We start from the raw sequence: 24,419 nt of genomic DNA on the forward strand, positions 1-24,419 counted from the left end.
ATGTTGTTACACCATTCTCCTCTTCTTTAATTCTTTTTACATTCAGAAAGTACATTTTATTACGATAGTACTATTTTCTATCGTTGTGAGACTCATAATAATGTAGTTCTGAAAATCCTTTCAGAACTACATTATTATGAGTCTCACAACGATTGAAAATACTCATGTGTTCTTACATCACCCTCACTGTATTATATAGTACATTATGAAGAAAGCAAGCAGGTGGCAAGGAAACTGAGATGATAATTGCCTCCCACACTTCAGTTGCTCTTTCAATCATTTCATCCCTTAGTACCTCCTACATGTCTTGCGATACTTCTGACTTCAGAGTAAAGTAAATGAATACTGTTCTTCAAACGTACTGTATCTCCTTGTCTTTGTAACATTCAATACGTGGGGATATCAGTCAGTCAACGCTCTCTGTTCAGGAAGCAGGAAATCGAAAAGCACCAAGATTATCCGCACGGTAATCTCTCCAGACAGATCTACAATTTGCAATGAAAATCTGTCAGCATGATTGCTGGATAGTTTGGTATCCTAGGGTGCAGGCCAGGCCCTATAGCAGGAAGCAAGCTGAAATGTTGCATAAAGGGGCAAAGGCATGCCTGATTTCCTGTTACTCGGGCATTCAAACAAGCTTGCCCCCAGACTCAGAGGTTAAAAGAAATCTAGTTTTACAGCTGAACAGGTTCCCAGGATGTCTGCATGGTGATGTAGCTGCACAGACATCAAACACTATAGCCTTTCTCACCTTCGCCTCTAGCGTCAAACGCCTCAAGAGCGGCTCGAGACCCAGGCGCAGTGAATTCTGGTTATCTTAGGATCAGACAGCTACGGGGCAAGTTTGTGTTCAGTGATTTCATTCTTTACCTTCCACACCTGTCTCCACAGTGCGGCACCATCGACTATGGCTCCTACGTCAACCTGACCGAGAGGAACCTGCAGGACGCTCAGAAGTTCCTGCTCATGCATGAGGTGGTCCAGCCCGTGGTGCCCGTGCCATACTTCATGGAGGACAACATTCGCTTCACGCATGTAGCCGTGGACGTGGTGCAGGGCAAAGACATGGTCTTTCACATCATATACCTGGCCACTGGTAGGTTGAGTGTGTGTGTGTGTGTGTGTGTGTGTGTGTGTGTGTGTGTGTGTGTGTGTGTGTGTGTGTGTGTGTGTGTGTGTGTGTGTGTGTGTGTGTGTGTGTGTGTGTGTGTGTGTGTGTGTGTGTGTGTGTGTGTGTGTGCGCGTTTTTTGTACAAACAAAGTGATAATTCTCAAGAATTACCAAAAAATAAACTTTTTTCTTGCTGGCATTTCTGCTGCCAAAGCCATTCACTCCCACCTCATATGAAAATATGCACAGGACATGATGTATGCTTAAACACAAAATTTAGCTTGACAAATGTGGAAGAAAGAAGAAGAAGAAGAAGAAGAACACGAAACAGCTGACACTACAGTCACCTGTAGTGACCACCAGTCACCATCAGTGTCACCAAATCGACCATGAAGAACGTTGTGTGGGCCTTTTGGAAGTTTGCATGTGTGCGTGCGTCCTGCCATTTATGTGCTGCTATGTGACTTTTTAAGACCTTGAACTGTGCTCTGGGGACAAGGAGGGAATAGAGCAGTGTCAGGAAAGGAAAGGAAATTAATTCAATAGATCTGTAACCCTGAGGAGACTTCAAAGTCCTCTGACACTAATGTGATTGCTCTTTACTCCACCTCCATGTGTCTCCCATATGCACTGGAGACACACACAAACATACACAAACCATATAACGCCCACATGCATACGCACACCACATTGACACACACACACACACACACACACACACGCACACACACACGCCGCATGAAACACACAGCTACACACTCTCACCCACGATATACACACACACAGTCAAACTACACACACGCAGACTCATCAGACCACATATCACTCACACTCAGTCCCTCGCCAAGAGATTGTAAACACCATGAAATTGCAACCAGTCGTCTGTCAAAAGAAGACATGCCGGTAATGAATAACACATACGTCGAATATGCACACTGCCAAACACACGTTACAGAAAGGACAGCTACACTTTGACTTGCACATACACACAAGATCCCATCTGAACTCCAAGGTAGCAGCCCACTGGCTGATCAGCAGACTGGCCCAATATGCTGAATTTAGATTAGTTCAGTAGGCACATTTTCCTTCTGATGACAGTAATAGCTGAGAGATTGTGCCCTTTCCTGGTTTGATTGAGTGGGCATATAAAATTCAGAGCAGCAAAGTACCACACGCTAATGCCGTGCGACATTGCAAGATGGTGAAATGATCCAATCAGTGAAAACATCAACTTAATGATAGACATTCATCAACCTTTTGGGCTGCAGTATGTTCGAATTGCCTTGTAGATTGTTGGAATTATATACGGTCCCATACAGACCAAAACATTTTCATAACATACTGTACATAAAGAATTGCCCCCAAAAATATATTTTCTTTTTCACAGTATAGAGAGAGAAAATAGCTGCGCGGCCAAAGTATTTGTAGGTGTACTTCCAGGGTCCAAAATATATTTTAATGCACTAGTCCATCCCTGCATTTTCACCCACCATCTGTTCGGGCTATGGGAACACGACTACAGATCCAATAGAACCCTTGCATTAAAGGCAATCTGGACAGCCGCAAAATAATTGACTTCCTCACTCCCTGCATGATGCCAAGTGTCAATGCCATGTGCAAGCTTAGATAAACTGGTCGATCCACTGAGGAGAAAAATGGATGAGGACTTAAATAGAATTACTGACAGAACTTACCACTGAATGGGAAAATAGACATAGTAACCGGCTTTTTAATGTATACATCTAGGCCTACTGGGATGACTGCTAATGTCAACATATGATCTTCCTGTTGCAGCCTCAATGTTGTCTTAGCGGATAATAAGCATGTTGCATGCCTGTGCACGGACACACAAACACACTTACACATACTGTACTGTACATATATAGTGTGCACACACTGACACAGTCATGTACACATCTGTTCCAGATCACTAGCTCTGGCCTTGGCACTGTGGTAAGATAATTCCCCTCCTATTGTTTGCATGCACGCTGTGAATGTGATCAATGCAGCAAAGAACGAGAGCTGCCACCTCCGCCGGTTCTCTAACCAGGCCCCAGTGAAAACATCTGAAACAGTGCCAAGGCCCATTAGCGCTGGCTAGCACACGTTATCTAATCACTGGCCATTAGCGCTCAAAAGCACTCTCTCCTGATTGGGGCCATTTTTGTGGTACCTGATCGCTCCACTTGAGGTCCCAATGATGTTTAAGGGGTTTCTAACATAGTATTCCCTAAATATATCCTGTGGCCACACCTGGTCTGCAGCCGATTTCACCAAGAGCTCGCTTTAGACTGCAGTCCTCGATGGTAATCTGAGCCGCACAGCAGCATCTTGGATGGTTAGGAGAGAACTTCCTTAACTTTTGTAAGAGTGCTGCTCTATATATAGTTACCTACCCAATTATACCAAGATGAGTCTCACTTAGGGCGCACTAGAGAACATTTACATGTTTCCTCCACACAAAAAGGCATAACTATGCCTCGACTAAAAAAACACCTCATGGGCAAAAACGTTACTCTTTTATTTCCCACCTTGAAATTGAATTAGTAATTTCACCCTTCCTCTTTTGCCTTTACATGCACCTCATTAGTTTTTACTCACCCCGGGGACAAAATGCATAATTGATGATGTTTGTTTTGAGTTCCATCCCGGAGGAAAATCTGCCCTAATCCCCCCACCCTCATCCACCCAGTCACCCTCTCCCCCGATGCGGTCGCAGGGGAGTTTCCCTCATGAAAGGACACCCAACAGAAAGGTCAGGAGATGCTGAAGAATGACAATGATCAGACACTCGCCTCTGTCAGAAGAACTACAAAGTCATTTCATCACTTGGAGCAGCATGTCGCGAAAGACGAATGACTCTTGGCCAGAAGTGGAGTGCTCCAGCAGTGCACCAGGCCCCATGCGGTTGAATCTAACAGCGATGGGTGTGTGTGTGTGTGTTGATATCGTAGGCTTGGTGAACCACCAGTCTTCCTGACAGTCTTATTTCACAGCCACAGTATTAGGGAGCAATTTTTTTGCGGTTCACACAGAGTTCAGAACAGCTCGCACGCACCCATTCTCATCCGAGGTATGCATTTCCCTGTCTTCCATTTTTGGCGTCTGTCTACCTACTCTCTCAATTTTTTCTCCGATGTGCTGTCTCTCTCGAACTCTCTTTCTTCCTCAACTTCTCCTTCAATATTTCTCCTTCTTTTTTCCATCCTTTCTCGGTGTGACCGGGGGTCTTTGTCTCTCCTCTAGACTACGGTACGATTAGGAAGGTGCTGTCCCCTCTCAACCGGTCGGCGGGGAGCTGCCTATTGGAGGAGATCGAGCTGTTCCCACTCAGGAAGAGGCAGCCAATCAGGAGCCTGCTGATCCTGCACAGCCGCAGTGAGCTGTACGTAGGTGTCAGGGACCAGGTCATCAAGATCCCGCTAATGAGGTGCAGCTACCACAAGACCAGAGAGTGAGTATGCCGTGCACAGACACGTACATGCACACACACACACACACACACACACACACACACACACACACACACACACACACACACACACACACACACACACACACACACACACACACACACACACACACACACACACACACACACACACACACACACACACACACACACACACACACACACACACACTCACACACAGACAGACACACAGAGGAGAACAATGTGAAAGAGTGGTGGTCTAGGACGTCCTAAGCCAGTGGTTCTCAAACATTTTCATGTCAAGTACCCTCAAATTGATATGTATTTGGCCACGGACCCCGAAAATGAGTATATGTTATAATGTCTTTGACAAGATGTTCTACTTTGTGGCACCGCCATGTCACGGACTATAAATTAGGCTTAATGCTCATAAGTTGCCCTTTATATGACAGAGTTAGACCTGTGTGACGGCGAGGGGCCCCTCATTGAGATTTAAAAGCCTTTAAAATCTGCTTTTGTCTGGGCCACTCAAAGTGCCAAGAGCTCCACTCTGCCTCACAGTCTGCCTGTTTCTCTCTATTGCTCTCTCTCTCTCTCTCTCTCTCTCTCTCTCTCTCTCTCTCTCTCTCTCTCTCTCTCTCTCTCTCTCTCTCTCTCTCTCTCTCTCTCTCTCTCTCTCTCTCTCTCTCTCTCTCTCCATTGCTCTCATTCACACACTCAAACATGCACCTCTCTCCCTCACACAATGTTCTCGAATTGAGTTTCTGTCTGCCTGAGAGACACTCTATTGACCTATAATTATTAATGTATTTTTATTTGCCAAAGAAAACAAATGCAGTTGTGGCTGCAGTGTCGGTGGGTTCTCAGCATAGACCGTAAAAACGGATGGACAAAGTGACGCCATTGGTTTCTGCAGACCGTAAATGAAGCCTATTTTTCAGCGATTTTAAATCCGCCATCTTTCTATATTCGGTCCGAAATGCTAACGGAAATGAATGCTATTGGCTGCAACTGCAGCAAGGGCGGGTCTTCACTCGGTAGAACCAGTAGAAACCCTAGATACAGTACATACCTATACTTTATCATTAATGGGACCATCATTTACTAAACGCATATTATTATGATTTAAAAAATACTTTAAACTAGCAATTGGAAACAAAGTGTTTACTAAGGTTTACTAAGGTAATAAAATCAAGTGTCAAGTTCGCCCCAAAACCTCATTGACTTATAATGTATTGCGACCAGAGAAGGTGAAATAGTGACATCTGCTGGGCCACTAATAGGAACAGCAGGCTGAACGAGAACCTGGAAGTGAGCTTCAATTCCAGCGAAGGGGGTTTGCCCCTTGGTTCTCCGCCAAGAAAGAAATCACATGTTAGCATTTAAAACAGAATCCCACCTGTAACTATTGTCCCAGGCAAAATAGATGTTATTGGGAGTGATCGTAAGATCAATGCCTTTATGTAAAAGAGACGCTTGTTGTTATTTGATAGTTTTTCACCCATTGTTGCTCTCCTTGAAGTCAAGCCAACCGCAAACCTTTCAACTGTTATTTTGTGTTCCAGAGTGCAAGGCAGATTGATGCAGGCAGAAAGATGTAGACACACAGGCAGGCAGACATAAACAGAAGCACAGACAGACAGACAGACAGACAGACAGACAGACAGACAGACATTTATCAAAACAAACGGATGACCAATAAAGAGACAAGAACAAACGGAAGTAAAGAGAGACGAGGACATGCAGCTACCGTACCGATGCTGACTGACACTTGAAGTGAGCGCTGGATAGTTCACTGTTCACATTTCCTTAAGGGCTTTTAACGATTTTGAAATATTAGACAGCTTGTCTCTGTATTTCACTGTGGATGTGTGAGAGAGACCCTGCGGTTCAGTGACCGGCAATGTAGACGCTGTAATTCCCTTCAGGCCCTTTAAAAAGACAGGTATTAGCTTGTTCCTTTTCCCTTTCATCTCGCCTTGCTGTCGTCACCCATGATACCCCTGTCTGAGCAGAAATAGTCCATAACTCTCTGGCTATTGTTACCCCCTAGACACTACGTCAGCTGCTGTGTGTGTTTGTGTGTGCTTTGATTGTAAAGTGTGTGTGTGTGTGTGTGTGTGTGTGTGTGTGTGTGTGTGTGTGTGTGTGTGTGTGTGTGTGTGTGTGTGTGTGTGTGTGTGTGTGTGTGTGTGTGTGTGTGTGTGTGTGTGTGTGTGTGTGTGTGTGTGTTTGCGCGCGTGCATGCGTTGCATTTTTGCATCCAAGGATGAAGATATGCTCGCACCCTCGCGTGTGAGCGCTATGGCATTTCTGCCTTTTCTCCACCCACTTGCGTGCATGGATGAGTTGCGTAGTTGCCCTCTCATGTACGAGCGCACGTGTACGTTTGTGTGGTGGCTCATTGTTATGGCTCGCAAGGACACCTTTGGTTACATTTCACACTGCGTTGATGCCTGTGGCTCCGAGATATGTCATTGTGTTGTCACTCCAATCTCATATTTGCATGAAACGAGAGACATCAGGCCTTTTTATTGCACTCCATAAACCACCGGAGGGACTTGGAAGAGGCAAGAGAGCCTGGACAGCTCAGCTATCCCCGGCACGGCATTATTTGCCAGCATGACAGGCTTGTTTGAGTCAGAAATGTATGCAAACACAGAAACATAATCCCGGTGTTTGGCGGAAGATTACCTGAATAATCAGTCAGCACATTGTGTGTGTGTGCGTGTGTGTGTGTGTGTGTGTGTGTGTGTGTGTGTGTGTGTGTGTGTGTGTGTGTGTGTGTGTGTGTGTGTGTGTGTGTGTGTGTGTGTGTGTGTGTGTGTGTGTGTGTGTGTGTGTGTGAGAGAGACATCATTTCAGGCTGCTGATGTTACGCATGCATGCACATTTATTCGTACAGCAGCACACAAACACAAACACCTTTCCTCTATTGTCACAATTCTCTCACTTGTTTTCTAGCATATCACTCTCTCCCTCTTTCTCTCTATGATACCTTTTTTTGTCTACTGCCGAACATGGCTCAACTATGCACATCTCTAGGTTGTCTTTTTAAACTATACGTAACTCGCACATGCTCACCTGCTGTTCTCCACCCCCCACCCCCCCCACCCACCCACCCATTCCTTCTTCTCCCAGAGCATGCATAGGAGCCAGGGATCCATACTGCGGCTGGGACCTGGTGCTCAAGAAGTGTACCACGCTAGAGGAGAGCGTCCGAATGAGCCAATGGGAACAAAGCATCACCAAGTGTCCCGTGAGTACCGGCCGGCCACGTTTCTCTCTCTCTCTCTCTCTCTCTCTCTCTCTCTCTCTCTCTCTCTCTCTCTCAAACTCCCTTGCTTTATCTTCAGAAGAAACTTTAAAAACACAATTATCTTTGCTCTGCCTCCCCCAGCACTCTCACTTGCTTTTTTTTCTCTCCACATTTCGCTATAAACCCCACAGTGCTCTGTAGTCGTCTTGCCCGATAGCTGCAGCCTGCTCTGTATTCCCTCCGCACACCAACACACACGCACACAACTTAAAAACAACAGCCCCTCTAAAAGCAGACAACATCTGACGAGCTCTCCCAAAGAAAAGCACCTTGGGACCGAACAACTTGTACTTTACTGGAGTGCAAAGCACCCTGGGAATGAGCGGCAAGCGGCACTTTAGTCATCCATCCTCTGTCTGCATGTTCATTAGCCGAACAGACCCTCCATTTCTTTTCCTCTCCACCCACATTTGGGAGAGGTATTAGGGAGAGGTAGCTATCTATTTCAGCTTGACGCGGCTAAATGAAACGGTAATTGTTCCACAGGCGTCCATTTTCCACCCAGTGTTGAACGCTGTCGTATGCTTTTATGTGGTTTCATGTTCAGAGGGTAATCTGGCACTACAGTCACCTCGTGGCATCTGTTAGCACAGATTCAAATAGGAAAGAATACCGCACACTAAATGCAACTCCATTTAGATTATTTTCGACAAGCTGTCAGGGTATCTGCCTCCACACAGCCCTGACACAAAGTTTGCCACCGCTTTTTTTCTACACAACCGGATGCCAGAGTAGGAATGATACAACCACGTAACTGGATAGCAATAGCAGACGCAGTGGGCTGGCTCGGGTTGTGGCAGAAACACATGTACAGTTGAATCAGAATGCTCGGAAGCGTAGACAACGAGACCCGATTTTTCTGAGTTGATGCTCAGTGTGTTCAGCTTTTGGTACCCAGCATTGGCCGGGTTACGAGGGAAGGAGTGAGGGAGGGAGAGAGCCTGTTTTACCCACGCACTAACCCGGCCAATGCTGAGTACTGTAACCTGAACATGCTGATTGACGTGTCGCGAAGTGCAATAACTCCGACAATAACTCTGGCAATGTCGGAGCATTTGTGTGTGTATATATAGACATATGCATATACTATGTATGCTGTATATACTATGTGCTTAGTTACATGCTTGCATACACGCATGCACACGCACACGCACACACACACGCACACGCACACCATCTGCAGACCTCATACTATTAGTCCGTTGTGTAAGTCCTAGGCTACCAAAAATAAAATTAAGTAATTGACTCCTATAACCCAACCCCATGATTATTTCAGTCAACTCCTGATATGCATGTGTGCGCTTCTGCATACCGAGCATACATCATCCACACATGTGCGTGTGCACACACGTACACATATTATTATTATTAAACATTGTGGCTCATGACTGGCAGGGTTCCAAATGGACATTGTTGTATTTTTTTGTCAGAAATAATGGCAACTGTGCCTTCATTGTAAAAGACAAAATGTCCTCTCCAATGGCAGAATGTCTGAGTGTAGAATAGGAAAGCGAGTGATCAGCAGATGTCATACACGGCAACCTCCCCTGAAGCTTTAGGTTTAATTTTAGAGCCAAAAGCATGAATCTTAAGCTATGTTGGAAGCTTCCGTGGTGTTCCGTCAGTCAATAGATACACACACACACGTGTTATCCAGGTGTGAGTGTGTGGGCTCCAGTGGGACTCAGGGAACATGTACCGTACTTACTGAGCCTCACTTTTTTTGTGTTATCCTTTTAGCTTCAGACCAGAATTATTAATGCATTCTACTTTATATTCTTCCCACAGAACTGCTCTTGAAAGATGTAAAAAAAAAAAAGGGGGGGGGGACGACGACACAATGATCTTTGAAGGAATCGTTCTCATCCTCTGTCTGGCATTTTGTTTTAAAATACAATATGACCATCCTTTTTCGTCAGGGCTGGTATGGCTGACTTAAATATGGGATTAAATATGAGCAAGTAAAATAAATAGCCTTTATAGGTGTCACGGTTCGAGTCAAGACAGTGTAGGACCCAAGTGCAGAGGCAACGCAGTTCAAATTCAAGTATTTATTTTCACCAAACCAAGAGGAGTAGGCAGCAATCAAAATCCAGGTACAGGCAAAAGTCAAAACACTGGTAGGGCAGACAGAACACAAGGAGGGCACAGGGTAACTATATTAGGAAAACTAGGGGATCTAAATACAAGGGAATGAACCTACAGTTAATGAAAATACAAGGGCATATAAATAGACAAGGACTAACTAGACACAGGTGAACACAACTGACAATCAACACTGGGATAGGCTGGGGGACTAAGAGGACACAGGTGGAAACACTGGCAAATCACAGGACTGGTGAGACAAGACAGGTAACAATAGCAACAGAGGAAACCAGGAGACACTAACATACTACAAAATAAAAGCTACAAAAATGTAAAGTAAAACTAACTGCAACTGGAAAACAAGGAACACATGAAAATACAACAGGGAGACAGAACATGTCACGGATTGTGACAATAGGTCCTTCCGGGTTATGGCTAGATGGCTTTTTAACCACTTAAAACAATATAGTTAGTTGAACAGCATCCCCTAGCGGTCTATCCCACTCCTTTTCCCCCTCTTCACCGAAATTAGCTGATTGTGACGCGTTCTGATGAATGTTCGCCTATTACGAGTACGACAGGCCCAGAATGGGTACACTAGGGTTCAAATGGTTAAAGAAGAATGCTACCTTGACACAATTTGAAGTAAAAGAAGCCATCATGCTGTTCAGCTATTTCAGTGTTTTTGTTTACTTGTCTGGAGTTGGACGTCACTTGTCTGGAGTTGGACGTCAGTCAAAGGATAAGCAATACAACAGTCTGCAGAGTGTAGGCAGACAGAAGGGGATATGCTTTACCTTACCAGTCTATTCACAAATGCCATCTGGTATCCGAGCCTGGACTCTGCGAGGAAATAAACAAGAATGTCTAAGGTTTGTTTTTTCTGTGGTTTCGGAGAAGGTGTGATGGGAACATGCCTTGGCTACTGTACATTTCCTGTCTAGGCTTTGACTTAGGTAAGGTACTTCCTACTCACCAAATGTTTTTTATTTTCTTTACAAAGAACTCGGCCTGCTCTTCAAGGGCACGAAATGTTCCTCTGAACAGCAAACACTGGTGTTGTTGAGGTGAACAGTGAAGGAAGTCTATTTTAATTCGACACTGTCCATGAAATAAGAAATTATTTACACAATGGTGTGTGTGTGTGTGTGTGTGTGTGTGTGTGTGTGTGTGTGTGTGTGTGTGTGTGTGTGTGTGTGTGTGTGTGTGTGTGTGTGTGTGTGTGTGTGTGTGTGTGAGAGCTACCATCAGCCACTTTTAAAATCGATTTATCTCTCACGGTAGCATGATATCACTGTGTCTGTACCTCTCTGCTTTCGATTCTCTTCATGTCATTAAATGAAATTACGCAGTTCCTTATCTCAACCGCAGAAGCGGGGGGGGGGGGATGGGGGGGTGGAGATAATGGCTCGGGGAAAGCGAGACGCGCTGTTGGCTGTCTCTTTCTAGTCACTTGCTTTCTAGAAAGAGGCCCTTTTAATGCAAATGCTGTCTGCCTTAGTCTAGCATCCTAATTTGGACGCACGGCAGGGTTCAATTACCAATAAGAGCGAAGGGCAGAATTTATATCAGCCTCTGCCAAAGGAGATGATGATTTTGCGCTCGCCTCTCCTGTTGTGAAAGTGTCCTTTGGCTTTTAAATTACCCTGAAATGTGCCTCTTTTCATATGTAGGCCACGTGCCCAGGTTATCACTTTCTATTTATCGCCCCATAATAATAAGCGTTCTCACAGCTTATTCCCTTTCACTTCACATTGAGCGACTCTCTGCAGATGTTTTTTTCTTTTCTGCTATTCTTTCCTATACGTTTATGTGTGACCATATGTTCTTTTTCTTTTGTCGTTGCTGCTGACAGGTTCGTAATGTGACGGTGGATGGGGGTTTTGGAGCCTGGTCCGGCTGGGCGGCCTGCAGCCACAACGATGGAGGCAGTGCAGGGTCCTGTCTGTGTCGGACGCGAGCCTGTGACCACCCCACCCCCCAGTGCGGTGGCCAGCAGTGCCTCGGGATCAGCGTAGAGGTTGCCAACTGTTCCAGGTAACCAGTGGAGATTTTCATTTGATCTGCTGTTGGTTTGTTCATCTGTCAGTATTATGTCTCTGCATGTGTCCACTCCATACTACAGCAAAATCCCCCCAGCAAAATGATTGATAGTTAGGAACCAATAATAGGTGTGTAACTCGAGTGAAAGTGTACAAATGGAACCAAACCTGAGAGTATGTGGGTCCGTGGCCTAATGCATATGACCGTTGTGAACTTTTAGATCTGCTATTTTCAAAGGTACATTTTAAAAACTTGTGAAATGGGACAGCATTCTGCATAATGAGTACTTCTGGTACTTTAAGTATATTTTGATGCCAATACTTTTGTACTTTTTTGAAATTTGAAATTTGAAATTTTTGAAGACTGGACTTTTACTTGTAACAGAGTATTTCTACATTGCAGTATTAATACTTTTATTTAAGTAAGAAATGTGAGTACTTTTACCACCACTGTGTGTGTGTGTATGTGTGTAGGAATGGAGCGTGGACTCCCTGGACGTCCTGGTCGCCCTGCAGTACCAGCTGTGGCATCGGCTTCCAGGTCCGACAGCGCTCGTGCAGCAACCCCACCCCCCGCCACGGCGGACGAGTGTGCGTGGGCCAGAACCGCGAGGAGAGGTATGATACAGTACACATTATACACACACACACACACACACACACACACACACACACGTGCGCGCACACACAAAGTACACATTATAATGCACAGGATGATTCAGTTTGTGTGAGAGTGACACCACCAAATAAAAATGCCACTTCACACTATAATTTGCAACTTGCAGTCAGGAAGTGTGACATCTTCATCTTTTGTTTGTTTGGTTCGCTTAGTTTTTATAATCGCTTCAGTCCAACTTTGCGACGCCCAATTAAGGAATGAGTTGAGTCTGAACTCGAGGTAATTATCTGGCTTTCACGCACACACACACACACACACACACACACACACACACACACACACACACACACACACACACACACACACACACACACACACACACACACACACACCTAGAATAATCACTTGTATACATTATTGTGAGGTTTCTAATGCAGCCTCCAAGGTCCGCCAGTGAAATGATGCAAGGGAGGTGTGAAAAGAGAAGTACAGTAGCCTAGTGAATGAAGTAAACGCAGGTGAAGGGAAGGTCAAGCTGGGAAGTCTTTTACACCGTTCCTTTTATACTTATAGCACTCCTGTGAATCTGAACAAGGACAGTGACGTCTGAAAACCGTAGTGAAACTGCGGCAAGCTGTTAAGTGGTTCACGATCAAGGCCATTTATTTCAACAAAGACTGGCACGTCTTAATGAAGCCGTGCATTCCTCCTGTGTCTTGTGGGATGTCAGTGTTACCGCGACGCCACGCTGGTGTTATTTATACACCTCTCGCAGTTAATGGAGGAGGAGCCAGCAAAAAACATGCTTTGTTGTTGTACGGGAGAAAGGGAGGGAGGAAGGAAGGAAGAAAGAAAGAAAGAATACAGTTATCACGGTGTGACCATGGCAACTGGAACACAGCAGGAACAGGAAAACACTAGGTATGTGGACCTCACAAAGTTCCATTTGGCTTCTTGTACCTGTATGAGTAGTGACAAATAAAAACCTTCTCCTTCTCAACAGCATCAAGGATAGGTAAATAGAGGACCGACTTTCTCTTTCATCCACTTCTGAGGCTCTCAATCAATTTCTCTCTCGCTTTGCCTCAGTTCTTTTTTTTTATTTTTTTTTATTGTTATTGTCTCTCTGACAGTGAAGGTCTGTCTGGCTCTGAGATGCACTGCACGAGAGGAGAGGTGAACACTGCAAACACATTCTTTGAAAAACAACCAGACAAAGTAACCAGCCCAGGGTTTTTACGCAAAGAGCACTATTTTTGAAAAGGGAATCTGACACGAGAGGGTGCGTAGCGCTCCACATACTCTGCAGGTGGTGTATGCAGATTTTCAGAAAGTGTGTTAGAGTGTTAGTAGCCTCGATCTCCAGGCTTTTATTGTTTAGTGTTGCTAAAAAATAAAAGCCTGGCCCAGCGCGTCGGTGTACTCGGTATGAGGAAGTGTTTCACTTCCCAACCAACCAGAGTGCAGTGGGCGTCGCTCGTAATGTTGTGTTAACGGGGCGGGGGTTGACGGACAGATCTGTGAACCTATGGGATCAGCCGCAATCTCTCGCCGGCTCTTTACACCCGCCCCTCTATACACGAAATCAGGAGCGTTGGGGCAGTCTAGAGTGTTAGAGAACGTAATGCAGCGCTAGCGGCAGCACACTGTCTTCCGAATGTGCACAGGTGTCCTTCATACGCTTTGACCCCCCCCTGTTGTCTAATTATCAAATGATCATGCGCCTATTTAGTGCCGGTGGGTGTGTTGGTCCTAAAATGAGGTGTGGTCTGGCGCAATCACACACCACATGCAATTTGCGAAAAGCTAGTCTTAGTGCAGAAAGCAAATTATTCACACAGCACACCAATGGGATTAAGATGCTCCTAGGAGAGTTCACAATGAACACACACTAATTGCAAAATCCATGCGATGCACAACACTCACGTTCAACAATTTAAGTACAAATTATACAATAAACCTAAATAGTTTTTGTGCTCAAACGGCACATTCTTCATTAATCCTATTAATAAGTATTAAAACGTTGACGCTGTCACGTGTCACCAAAGAAAGGCGAGCGGTGAGGAGAGAGAGAGAGGGAGAAACTGAGAGAAAAAGAGATGCATTGTTTTTAGCGTGCCTATTCTGTTGCTGAGATGTGTTCATATTGTATACCTCTTATCATGTAACAATGTCGTGAATCCAGGCTCCTGCCATTCTCTGTCTCTGTATACAGTAAGGCCATCATTAATATGATATTGACCACGTTCCAAATGGGGCTCCCAGCGTGTAGCGTACTTTACCGCTGCGTCTCTGTCATGCTTTTATATGCAGTTTAAAAAAATGACTATTGAGCATGTAAATATTAAGCTGATATGTCAAGACATCACAGACAGGCCCAGAGCGCGGGTTCGAGTCCCGATCCCGGCGATCCTTGCTGCGTGTCTCTCCCCATCTCTCTCTCCCTGTTTCCTGTTCATCTCCACTGTACGCTATCAATGAAGGCAGAAAAGAGAGATCTGATCTGATATGAATTTGCTACTTTGTTGCCCAATATATATACATCAAGCGGAAATTGATCTTCAATGCACCTTTTCTCCACTGGTGTAAATCAATAAGAATGAATGTGCTGATACAGTACATTCCAAAAAACACATCTGGGCATCACTGTCTCCCTGAATGTTGGTGATCATTCACTGACAGCTGTTTGGTCCAGGATACCAGGAAAACAGTCGTTTCTGTGCTGGTCCAGTGGAGACAGGACTATACTGTAGTCTCTTCCCTTTATAGCATAAATATATTTACGGCACAAGACAATTTCCCCTCACGTTTGTGCATGTGCGCACGCACGCGCGCGCGTGTGTGTGTGTGTGTGTGTGTGGGAAAGAGAGAAAATGTGTTACCGGATGAATTATGCTGTGTCAGCCTGAGGGGAGAGAGTTTGTGTGGATGTTGGGCGTGCATGCGTGCATGTGTGTGTGGGTGTGTGTGTGTGTGTGTGTGTGCATGTGTGTGTGTGTGTGTGTGTGTGTGTGTGTGTGAGAGTGAGTGTGTGTGTGTGTGTGTGTGTGTGTGTGTGTGTGTGTGTGTGTGTACATAAGGTCAAAGCTCTGATAAATGGGGGAATGTCGGTGGATTTCAAACCTGCACATTAAAGGTGTTCAAAAAGCTCCAGCCCATCTGTTGTGAACACACCAAAAAAATAAGCCCTGGCGAAACATTAAAGGAAACGTGCAACGTGCTAACTTTGCTAAAATGGCAGTGTGCCAGTTCATCATGCATGGAATGGATGAAGCCTACAGTAGGTACAAGCTGTAATCCCCATGGGATGAAAGACAGTGGCACTTTAACAAAGTGTGTGTGTTGTCCTTTAATGTCTTGAAAGTGTTTTTTTTTATTTTATTTTGCTGTGCCACGGGGCTACGTTCAGTGTTCTTTAGCTCCTGTAGTAAAGCTTTGTTGTGACACTTTTGTGCATCAAGCACTGATGCCAGATGGCCATGGTTACAACTATGACTTGTTGGCCTCTGAAAGTGCATGTGGTGGCACACACACACACACACGCACACATGCACACACGCACACACACACGCACGTACACACACGCACGTACACTCAAGATGTTCCATGGCCAAAAAGTCTACCTCCTCTCGCAGCCTTCTGTCTCCACGTATCCTAGCCCCTAGTCTTTCCCTAACTTTGGCACTGACTACTTGCGGTAGGTGCCGTTGATTTTTAAAGCAGAACAAATGCTCTGAAATGGGCCGTAAGAGGCGACGCTGTTGGCTGAAATCTGTCTGGTAAGTGCTTGCATTTAAAGACCTTCTGTTGGTATTCCCTGAAGAACACTGACATACAACTCTCTGCTTACTCAGCCTATAGCAGTAATTAGCGCCACTTTATTCTGAGGGCCTGCCCAGTGTTTTCTGAGGAAATAAAGGAAATGTTTCACTAAACACAAAGGCCAATCCATACTGGGGCAAAGCCATCTGCCTGGCTGAGATAATGAGTTCCTATGACAGAGAGTTCAGAACTCTATATTTTCCCTGAATATTGATCGGTATAGGTTTTCACTTTTTGCGGCATAACATGGATCCATAGAGACAGAGAGAGAGAGAGTGTTTCTCTATGAGTAAAACCTAATATTGTCGCTTTGGTTCAATATTTATAAACCCAACAGACAGACCCAAACATTTTCACTTTCACTTAAAAAACTAAAAGAAATTGCAAAATATAGCAGCTCTACAAGCTCCCAGTGTGCCGCAACGCGTTGTGAGCTTGTAGATCGGCTATTTTTGCTGCTTTTGTGTGACACTGTAGTGTGACGAAATAGGGCATTCATTTGAAAACGAGGTTTACGCCCAACAGCAACGATATACATCATCGTGTCCCTTGCCAAAAACAGCTGACACTTTAGTGAAAAGTTATTCCGTTACTCTTCATTCTTATCATTCCTTCATTTAGTTTATCCCCCTCTCCTCTTTTCTGGATAACTCTATACTGTGCTGTGGCTTCAATGTCCAGAGTACAGACACATTCAGTATCTGATTTGCTATAATAAGTCCCAGATTGTTTGGGTGTACACCAGTGTTGATTTTGACAGCAAATTTAGATTTTGTTTTAGTCATAGTCTTTTGAATACATTTCCATTTTTAGTCATATTATAGTCATCTGAAATAATCTAGTTTTAGTTGACAAAATCTGCAGTTGATTTAGTCGAATAAAAGGTATTTTGGCGGGCCTTGATGGCGTCGTAATGGCAGATTTTACACTTGGTTGCATGCTGAAAACAGACGATCTACAAGCTCACAACGTGTCGCGCTGCGACGCGTTGTGAGCTTGTAGATCTGCTATTTTCAGCAGACCGGATGGCACAACTAAACGTAAAATGACTTGTCTTACTGTAGTTCTACTTGATCTCTTCTCCACAACTTACATTTTAGTCTAGTTTTTATTTGTTGACGAAATTGTCACTAGATTTAGTCTTAGTTTTAGTCATCTCAGCTTAGTTTTTATTTAGTTTTCGTCAGTGAAAAAAAAATGACGTCATAGTTTTAGTCGACGAAATCAACACTGGTGTACACAGCAAAATCCTCAGTGTTACTCAGTGCTAGGCTTTTACTGTGTGGTACGATATAAACCCCCACCACATCTCTAGAGGTGGGATACGAAAGATCCGTTTCCATCACAAACATGACGTGTGTTCTCATCAAAGAGCAACGATGCACCAAAATGAAACAAAGAAAGCAGTAAAGACTTTTTTATAGCATGTGCTAAAGTTATAAAGTAAACTCTATGGCTCTAATAAGACCAGCTATAGCATTCCGTTATCCTATAATGAGGGCTTGAGTAATTAAGCACTGGAGACAGTGCAGTAAATGTCTCGTAAATGTTGCAATTAGAGATGATACATGTGTCGGTATGGCTTTTTCATGGACCGTGCCAATAAATTGCGCAAAATACATACTGTATGGACGCTCATTAAGATCGCGAGATGATGAAGTGTACATAGATGTGCGTTTCATGCGTGTTTAGACCTCATTTACTTTGGCCATTTGCACCCCGTGCAGACATATGGCGTGGTGTTTTGCTGTTGGCAAGATTCAATCGATGATTTGCGCTTCGGGACGTGCCATTTTCTCTGCCGTTGAAAGGGAGCATAAAATAGATGAGTAAATAAATGAATGAAGTGGAGTCGCTTTGTTCCACACCTTCTTATACCCCAGTCTTGTGGTGTGCAGCTGTCTGTTCAATACCAGGACAATGAGGCATTCAGTGCCCCTCGTGTATAATTTTAGCTTTCGGTGACGTACAGGCAAATGAAGCCGTCACTTATTGTCGACATGTACTAGTGTTCACGTCCTCACACCCTAGTATTCAGTTCAACTTGTATAAACACACAGGCACAATAGACCTACATTCGCGTGGGCACGCACGCGCAGGCACACACACACACACGCACACACACACACACACACACACACACACACACACACACACACACACACACACACACACACACACACACACACACACACACACACACACACACACACACACTCACACACACACACACTGCGCTCATCTCCTGTGGCCCTTGTCCTTCCCAGGTACTGTAATGAGCACCTGCCCTGTCCGCCCCACATCTATTGGTCAGCCTGGTCGGCATGGGAACGCTGCACGGTACCGTGTGGAGGTGGCATCCAGTCACGACGCAGAACCTGTGAGAACGGCAACGAGTGTCCTGGCTGTGGACAGGTATGTGTCTGTCTGTCTGTCCCATAATATTTACCCTCTTGCTTTTATTAAATTAAAATATGCAAAAATGTCTTGAGTGGAGGGCAATTATGAGTGGTCCATAATGATGATGATGATGGTGATGGTGATGGTGATAACGATGATGATGATGATGATGATGAAATGGGGACATCCAGCCCTCAAAAATCTGCTCAATATATTTACCCAAAATCCAGACGATCGGATATCTATGACTAACGATAGGTCTTGGAATGTAGAAATGCAAGGTAGTTGCTACTACTACTGCTCTGGAAACCACTCCAATATGAAGGACCACCACTTTTTTGTTTTTGTTTTAACTCTCTATCTCGTTGCTGCCTTTGTTCCTAGTTGCCCAGTGTAGGGTAACTTTACTGTTAAAAGTAACTCGTGACGTTACAGGATTACTGCCATTAAAAAGTATTCAGTTACATTACAGGATTACCTTCCGACAAAGGTAACTCGTTAGATTACTCTGCGAGGAATGACATAGCCTACCCTTTAAAGCTCATTACGTACGTTTGGTAAACATAAAATCAAGAGTGCAGCCTACCGGATTGGCCACCAGTGTTGAGGAGCCTAGCTGGGCTTCACCAATGTATACTGGCTGCAAGGCTAATATTCATTGATGTTACTTCTCCTTTCATCAACAAATTAAAAAAAAATTGAATACTTCCAAGACCTTACTAAATGACAACCTCTCTGTCTTCTCTGAATGTCGCAGGTGCGACAAATTAATGTACTGTAATACAAAACCAAACCAGTAATATTGTCAGCCGTGTGACACTGTCACACCAAATGTGGTGACCTATTGAATAGAATGATTATGCAATCAACACACAGACTGCTGGCAGTTGACAAGGCATCGGTCACTGATTTTTGTGTAACATCCGTGCAACTGTCCGTTGACAGAGACGAGCTCATTCATTAATTTAACAGGAAACAGCGCAAATGATTTTCCTTTTCCTTTGTGGCAACAGAAATATAGGTCTTAAATTTAACTAAGTAAAGCCATTGTTTTGGAAAAAGTAACTTAAGTAACCGAGTACTCTAACTGTAAAACGAACGCGTTAGGTTACTCCGTTACTCAATCTGATTACAGTAACAGTGTTATTTGTAACACGTTACCCCCAACACTGTTCGTGCCAGCCTGTTATCTGTACTGTAACTGTAGCTGTTCCTTGTCGCATGCTGGACTTAAATCTGTAACTCTGCCTTGTTCTCTGTACTAGAGAGCACCTGCCTCGCTAACTGTGACAGTGTGTGCATTTGAAACCAATCATAAGTGTGTCTAATTACTTGTGGGTTTTTGTGCATGTGTCTCTGAATATGTGCGTTCATACAACAGCGTGAATATGTGCGTTCATACAACAGCGTTTACCTGTCAGGATTCATATTGCTGTAGCCACCTGCGTACCCCTCCAGGACTTTTGCCAGATATTCATTAGCCGCAGTGGGCAAACATCTGCTTGGTTCTGAATGTTACAGACATCCTGGCAAGAGGTGTTCAGTGTCTAATTGTTTCCACTCAGACATTGTCTCCACACAGACAATCTCCCAGCAAAAGCTGGGAGATTGTCCTCAGTCTCTACTGAGTGACGTGTTTAGAGACTGACTTGTGAGTCTTTATTACCATAGAGTATTTATTTCCCCCCACCCCCCCCACACACACACACACACACGCGCACGCGCGCACACACACGCACACACACGCACACACACGTCACACACGCACTCACAAACAGTCGCACACGCACACACAATCACTCCATGTACTGTACTGTATAAATGGGTTTATTTCCTGCCTAAATGTTTCATGCATAAGCAAGGATGATGCAAGGCCGTGTCGTTTCAATGCGATGGGAATGAAGACGCCCTGATTACTGACAGAAGGACGTGATGGTGCATGCTATGCTGCTGCTATTCCGAACAGCTCTGTTATAAATAAAAATAAAGGAATGCACATTGCCGTGGACTCCCTACTTAGATTAGAATATGGGCCAGGGTCCTTTCGGAGCACCGCTAAAAATTGTTTGGGTGGTGTCCACCGTTTTTAGACGTGACATTCGAAGCGGTATGTATGACCTACAGTATATGTATGTACTGTACAGTTTGTGTGTGTGTGAGTGCTTGGGTGTGGTATTATGCAAGACTGTGTTGATGTGGGATCTTACAGTGCTGTAGTTAAATACAAATTTGAGATCCTTTTACTTCACTTGATTGAGTGTGTCCATTTTTCAAAACGTTACACTCCTCCATTACAGTACATCTCAGAGGTAAATGCGACGTGTTGCAAGCTTGCGTAGATCTGCTATTTTCAAAAGATTTGTTTTTACTTTAGACAAAACCTTTTGATGGCAATTTTTACTCAAGCTTGATTTTGAAAGCAGGCCTTTTACTTGTAGCAGAGTATTTTTATATTGTGCCATTGCTGCTTTTTCTTAAATAAATTAAAAATATGAGTACAGTACATCCTCCACCAAAGGGATTACATAGGCTGCAAACAAAAGCATGCTGACATAGCTTTTAGCAACCCAAATCACATTCAGATGAAAGAGCTCGGCCCACAGACGGTGTAATGAGCCATAGTAATCTTAAATAAAGCACTGGCAGCATTGCAAAACACCCCACACAAAAGCCAGGCAACCCAGAGTATTATGTATACAGTAGTATATACTGTATAACAGGTGATAATGATCCAATGATACGTTTGTGGCTGCAAAACACCAGTTAAAAAAGACTGGGCCACCCACACAGCAGTAGTTAAACAGTAGCACCGTATCATTTGATCCTCCACCCTAAAACTTTCTGTTCACACATCCAAACATTATGTGCGTGCACGTGCGCACGCGTGCACACGGACATGTGCACGCATACACGCACACGCACACACACACACACACACACACACACACACACACACACACACACACACACCTGCAAGCAGCTGTCTCGGTTCTGTCACCATGCTGTCGCCATTATCCACACTGAAACATGCAGAGAATTCAGGGCATGCTTTCTGGAACCCAATTCTGAGACTCCATTCCGTGTGTCTGGACTGGAACCCCCCAGTGTTGAGCGTGAAGGGAATATCCATATTCCCTTCTCCAAGAGGGAAAGCCAGTCTGTCCATCTGTCAGCAGTGGGGGGCTTGGAGTTTTCCCAGTTTGGCTGTGGTGCATGTGTGGGCCTCAGTGAGAAGGAGACGTTAGGGACTATTTGTTTTTTTGTCATCTTGGCGGGGGGGGGGGGGGGGTGACTAGCTTTGATTACAGACAAGGAACTGACAAATTATAGAGGGTTGAACAGGGTTCGTTCTCTCTCCCTCTGTGTCCTCTAGTGGTGGACAGTAACGAAGTACATTTACTTGAGTACTGTGCGTGTTTTGAGTATATGTACTTTACTTGAGTCATGGCTTTCACTCCACTACATTTCAAAGACTATAATATTCTTATCAATGAATTGCTGTATTTCAATACAGCAATGCATTGATATTACAAAGAAAATGTACTTTCTAATTTGTACTTTTGAGTAGTTAAGTATTTTATAAGCACATACTTTGTATACTATATAAAAAAGCAAATACACCAGTACTTTAACTCAAGTACAAATTTGACAGAGCAACTTTTCACGTTTGACCAGGAGTATCTATAGCCTGGTAAACCATCCCGGTCGAGGAATTCACATTTCATTTTCATTCAGCAGACTGCAGAAGACGCATGTGAACACACAATGTGAATTCCGCCACCGGGATGGTTTACCAGGCTAGAGTGTCTATACTTTGACTCAAGTACTGGAGTTGAGTACTTTGTCCACCACTGGTGTCCTTCTCTGCCTGTCTCTGTACAGTCCTGTCACTGTCTCCTCCTCACATGCAGTGAGAGTAGGTATGTAAAACTCCCTCCATCACAGACACACCCAATCTCAACAATCTTTTCACAACCATCTCACTGGCTCCTTGCCTTGAGTTGGACTTAATTGCCTCTGTCTCTGCCGTCAGCGGTTGTAATTACACATGCAGACTGCACACCGACACCTTCATTTTGTTTAATTTATTTAATTTTTTTTGTCAGTGAAGACTTCATTTGGATGACTTGCTTTAATTGCCATTATTGCTGCCTGTTTACTCTGATCAAAGGGGTATGTGTTTCCTTTCATTTAGGGCTGTAATAAGGTGCATTATGGCACAGCAGCTTTGATTAACAAGCGCCTGAACGCATTTTAAGCTGCCGAGATGTATCGCTCCAATTCGTTTTCTTTTTTTCTATCACGGTCCTCCGCAGGGAAGCGAGACATGTGCTGTTGCACTGCGTTTAATAACAAATTGTTTTCACGAGGCTTTTGCAATGATCAGAACAGGATATTTTGTTTTGTGTGTTTTAAAATTTTGAAGTAAAGACTCCCCCCTAAAAATGGAACAATGTGATGGAGTTTGGTTTTATGTGCCATCTGTCTCTGCCCCCCCCCACACACAGAGGCCGCGGCATGTTTAATTAAATCGAACACACACACACACACACACACACACACACACACACACACACACACACACACACACACACACACACACACACACACACACACACACACACACACATTCGCACACACATTCACACACACACACACACACACACACACACACACACACACACACACACACACACACACATTCGCACACGCACACGCACACACGCACACGCACACGCACACACGCACACACACAACATAACACACTACTGCTCCCATCATCAAAGCTACTTTATTAGACTGGACACCCTGCAGAGACCTGAATGATGAACACTGTGTGTGTGCAAAAGACATTGCATGTTATGTGTGCTCGCGTGTGTGTGTGTGTCTCTGTTTTTATGTGAGTGTTTGTGTCCAGGTCTGTGTCATGATTTGTCTCTTTCAGTCTCTTTCTCTGTGTCTCTCTCTCCTTCTGTCTCCCTGTGTGTGTCTGTGTCTCTGTCACTCTCTCTGTCACTCTCTCTCTCTCCCTCTCTCTCTCTCTCTCTCTCTCTCTCTCTCTCTCTCTCTCTCTCTCTCTCTCTCTCTCTCTCTCTCTCTCTCTCTCTCTCTCTCTCTCTCTCTCTCTCTCTTTCTGTCTCTCTAATTCTGGTCCATGCCCACTCCAGCTGTGCTTTGTACTGTTATTATTCCCCAGGGTATACCTGTCTGTCCCTTCAGTGTTTGTCAGATTGTATATGTTTCAGTGTGTCTGAATGTCTATCTATAGGAACTAGTGCCAGCCTCTTATATGTACAGTACAGTACTGTACCTGTTCCTTGTTGCATGCTGAACTCCAAGTAAAAGGACTTAAGTGAGTAACTCTGCCTCAAGCTCTGTATAGTGTCCACCTGCCTCACTAACTGCGACAATGTATGCATTTGAAAGCGATCATGAGTGCGTGTTGTGTTTACAGTGGTGGAAAGTAACTAAGTAAGTGCATTTACATTATACTGTACTTATACAGTACTCCTCTACATCTCAGAACCAAATATTGTATTTTTACTCCACTACAATCATTTCAAAACTTTAGTTACTAGTTACTTTGC

General features: G+C 44.4%; 1 protein-coding gene across 2 annotated transcripts in view; it reads left to right on the forward strand.

Annotated features, from left to right (window-relative positions):
• sema5a (sema domain, seven thrombospondin repeats (type 1 and type 1-like), transmembrane domain (TM) and short cytoplasmic domain, (semaphorin) 5A) overlaps positions 1-24,419 on the forward strand; it is a 159,242-nt gene that overhangs the window by 96,379 nt on the left and 38,444 nt on the right. For both annotated transcript variants that reach the window (XM_080417173.1, XM_080417172.1), the window contains 6 exons: positions 892-1,096; positions 4,358-4,565; positions 7,686-7,803; positions 11,804-11,985; positions 12,465-12,608; positions 18,699-18,846. In XM_080417173.1, coding sequence (XP_080273299.1) covers positions 892-1,096; positions 4,358-4,565; positions 7,686-7,803; positions 11,804-11,985; positions 12,465-12,608; positions 18,699-18,846 — 1,005 coding nt within the window. The remainder of the gene's footprint in view (positions 1-891; positions 1,097-4,357; positions 4,566-7,685; positions 7,804-11,803; positions 11,986-12,464; positions 12,609-18,698; positions 18,847-24,419) is intronic.

This window comes from Gymnoscopelus braueri, assembly GCF_963280865.1.
Source record: "Gymnoscopelus braueri genome assembly, chromosome: 21".
NCBI classification, from domain to species: Eukaryota; Metazoa; Chordata; class Actinopteri; order Myctophiformes; family Myctophidae; genus Gymnoscopelus; species Gymnoscopelus braueri.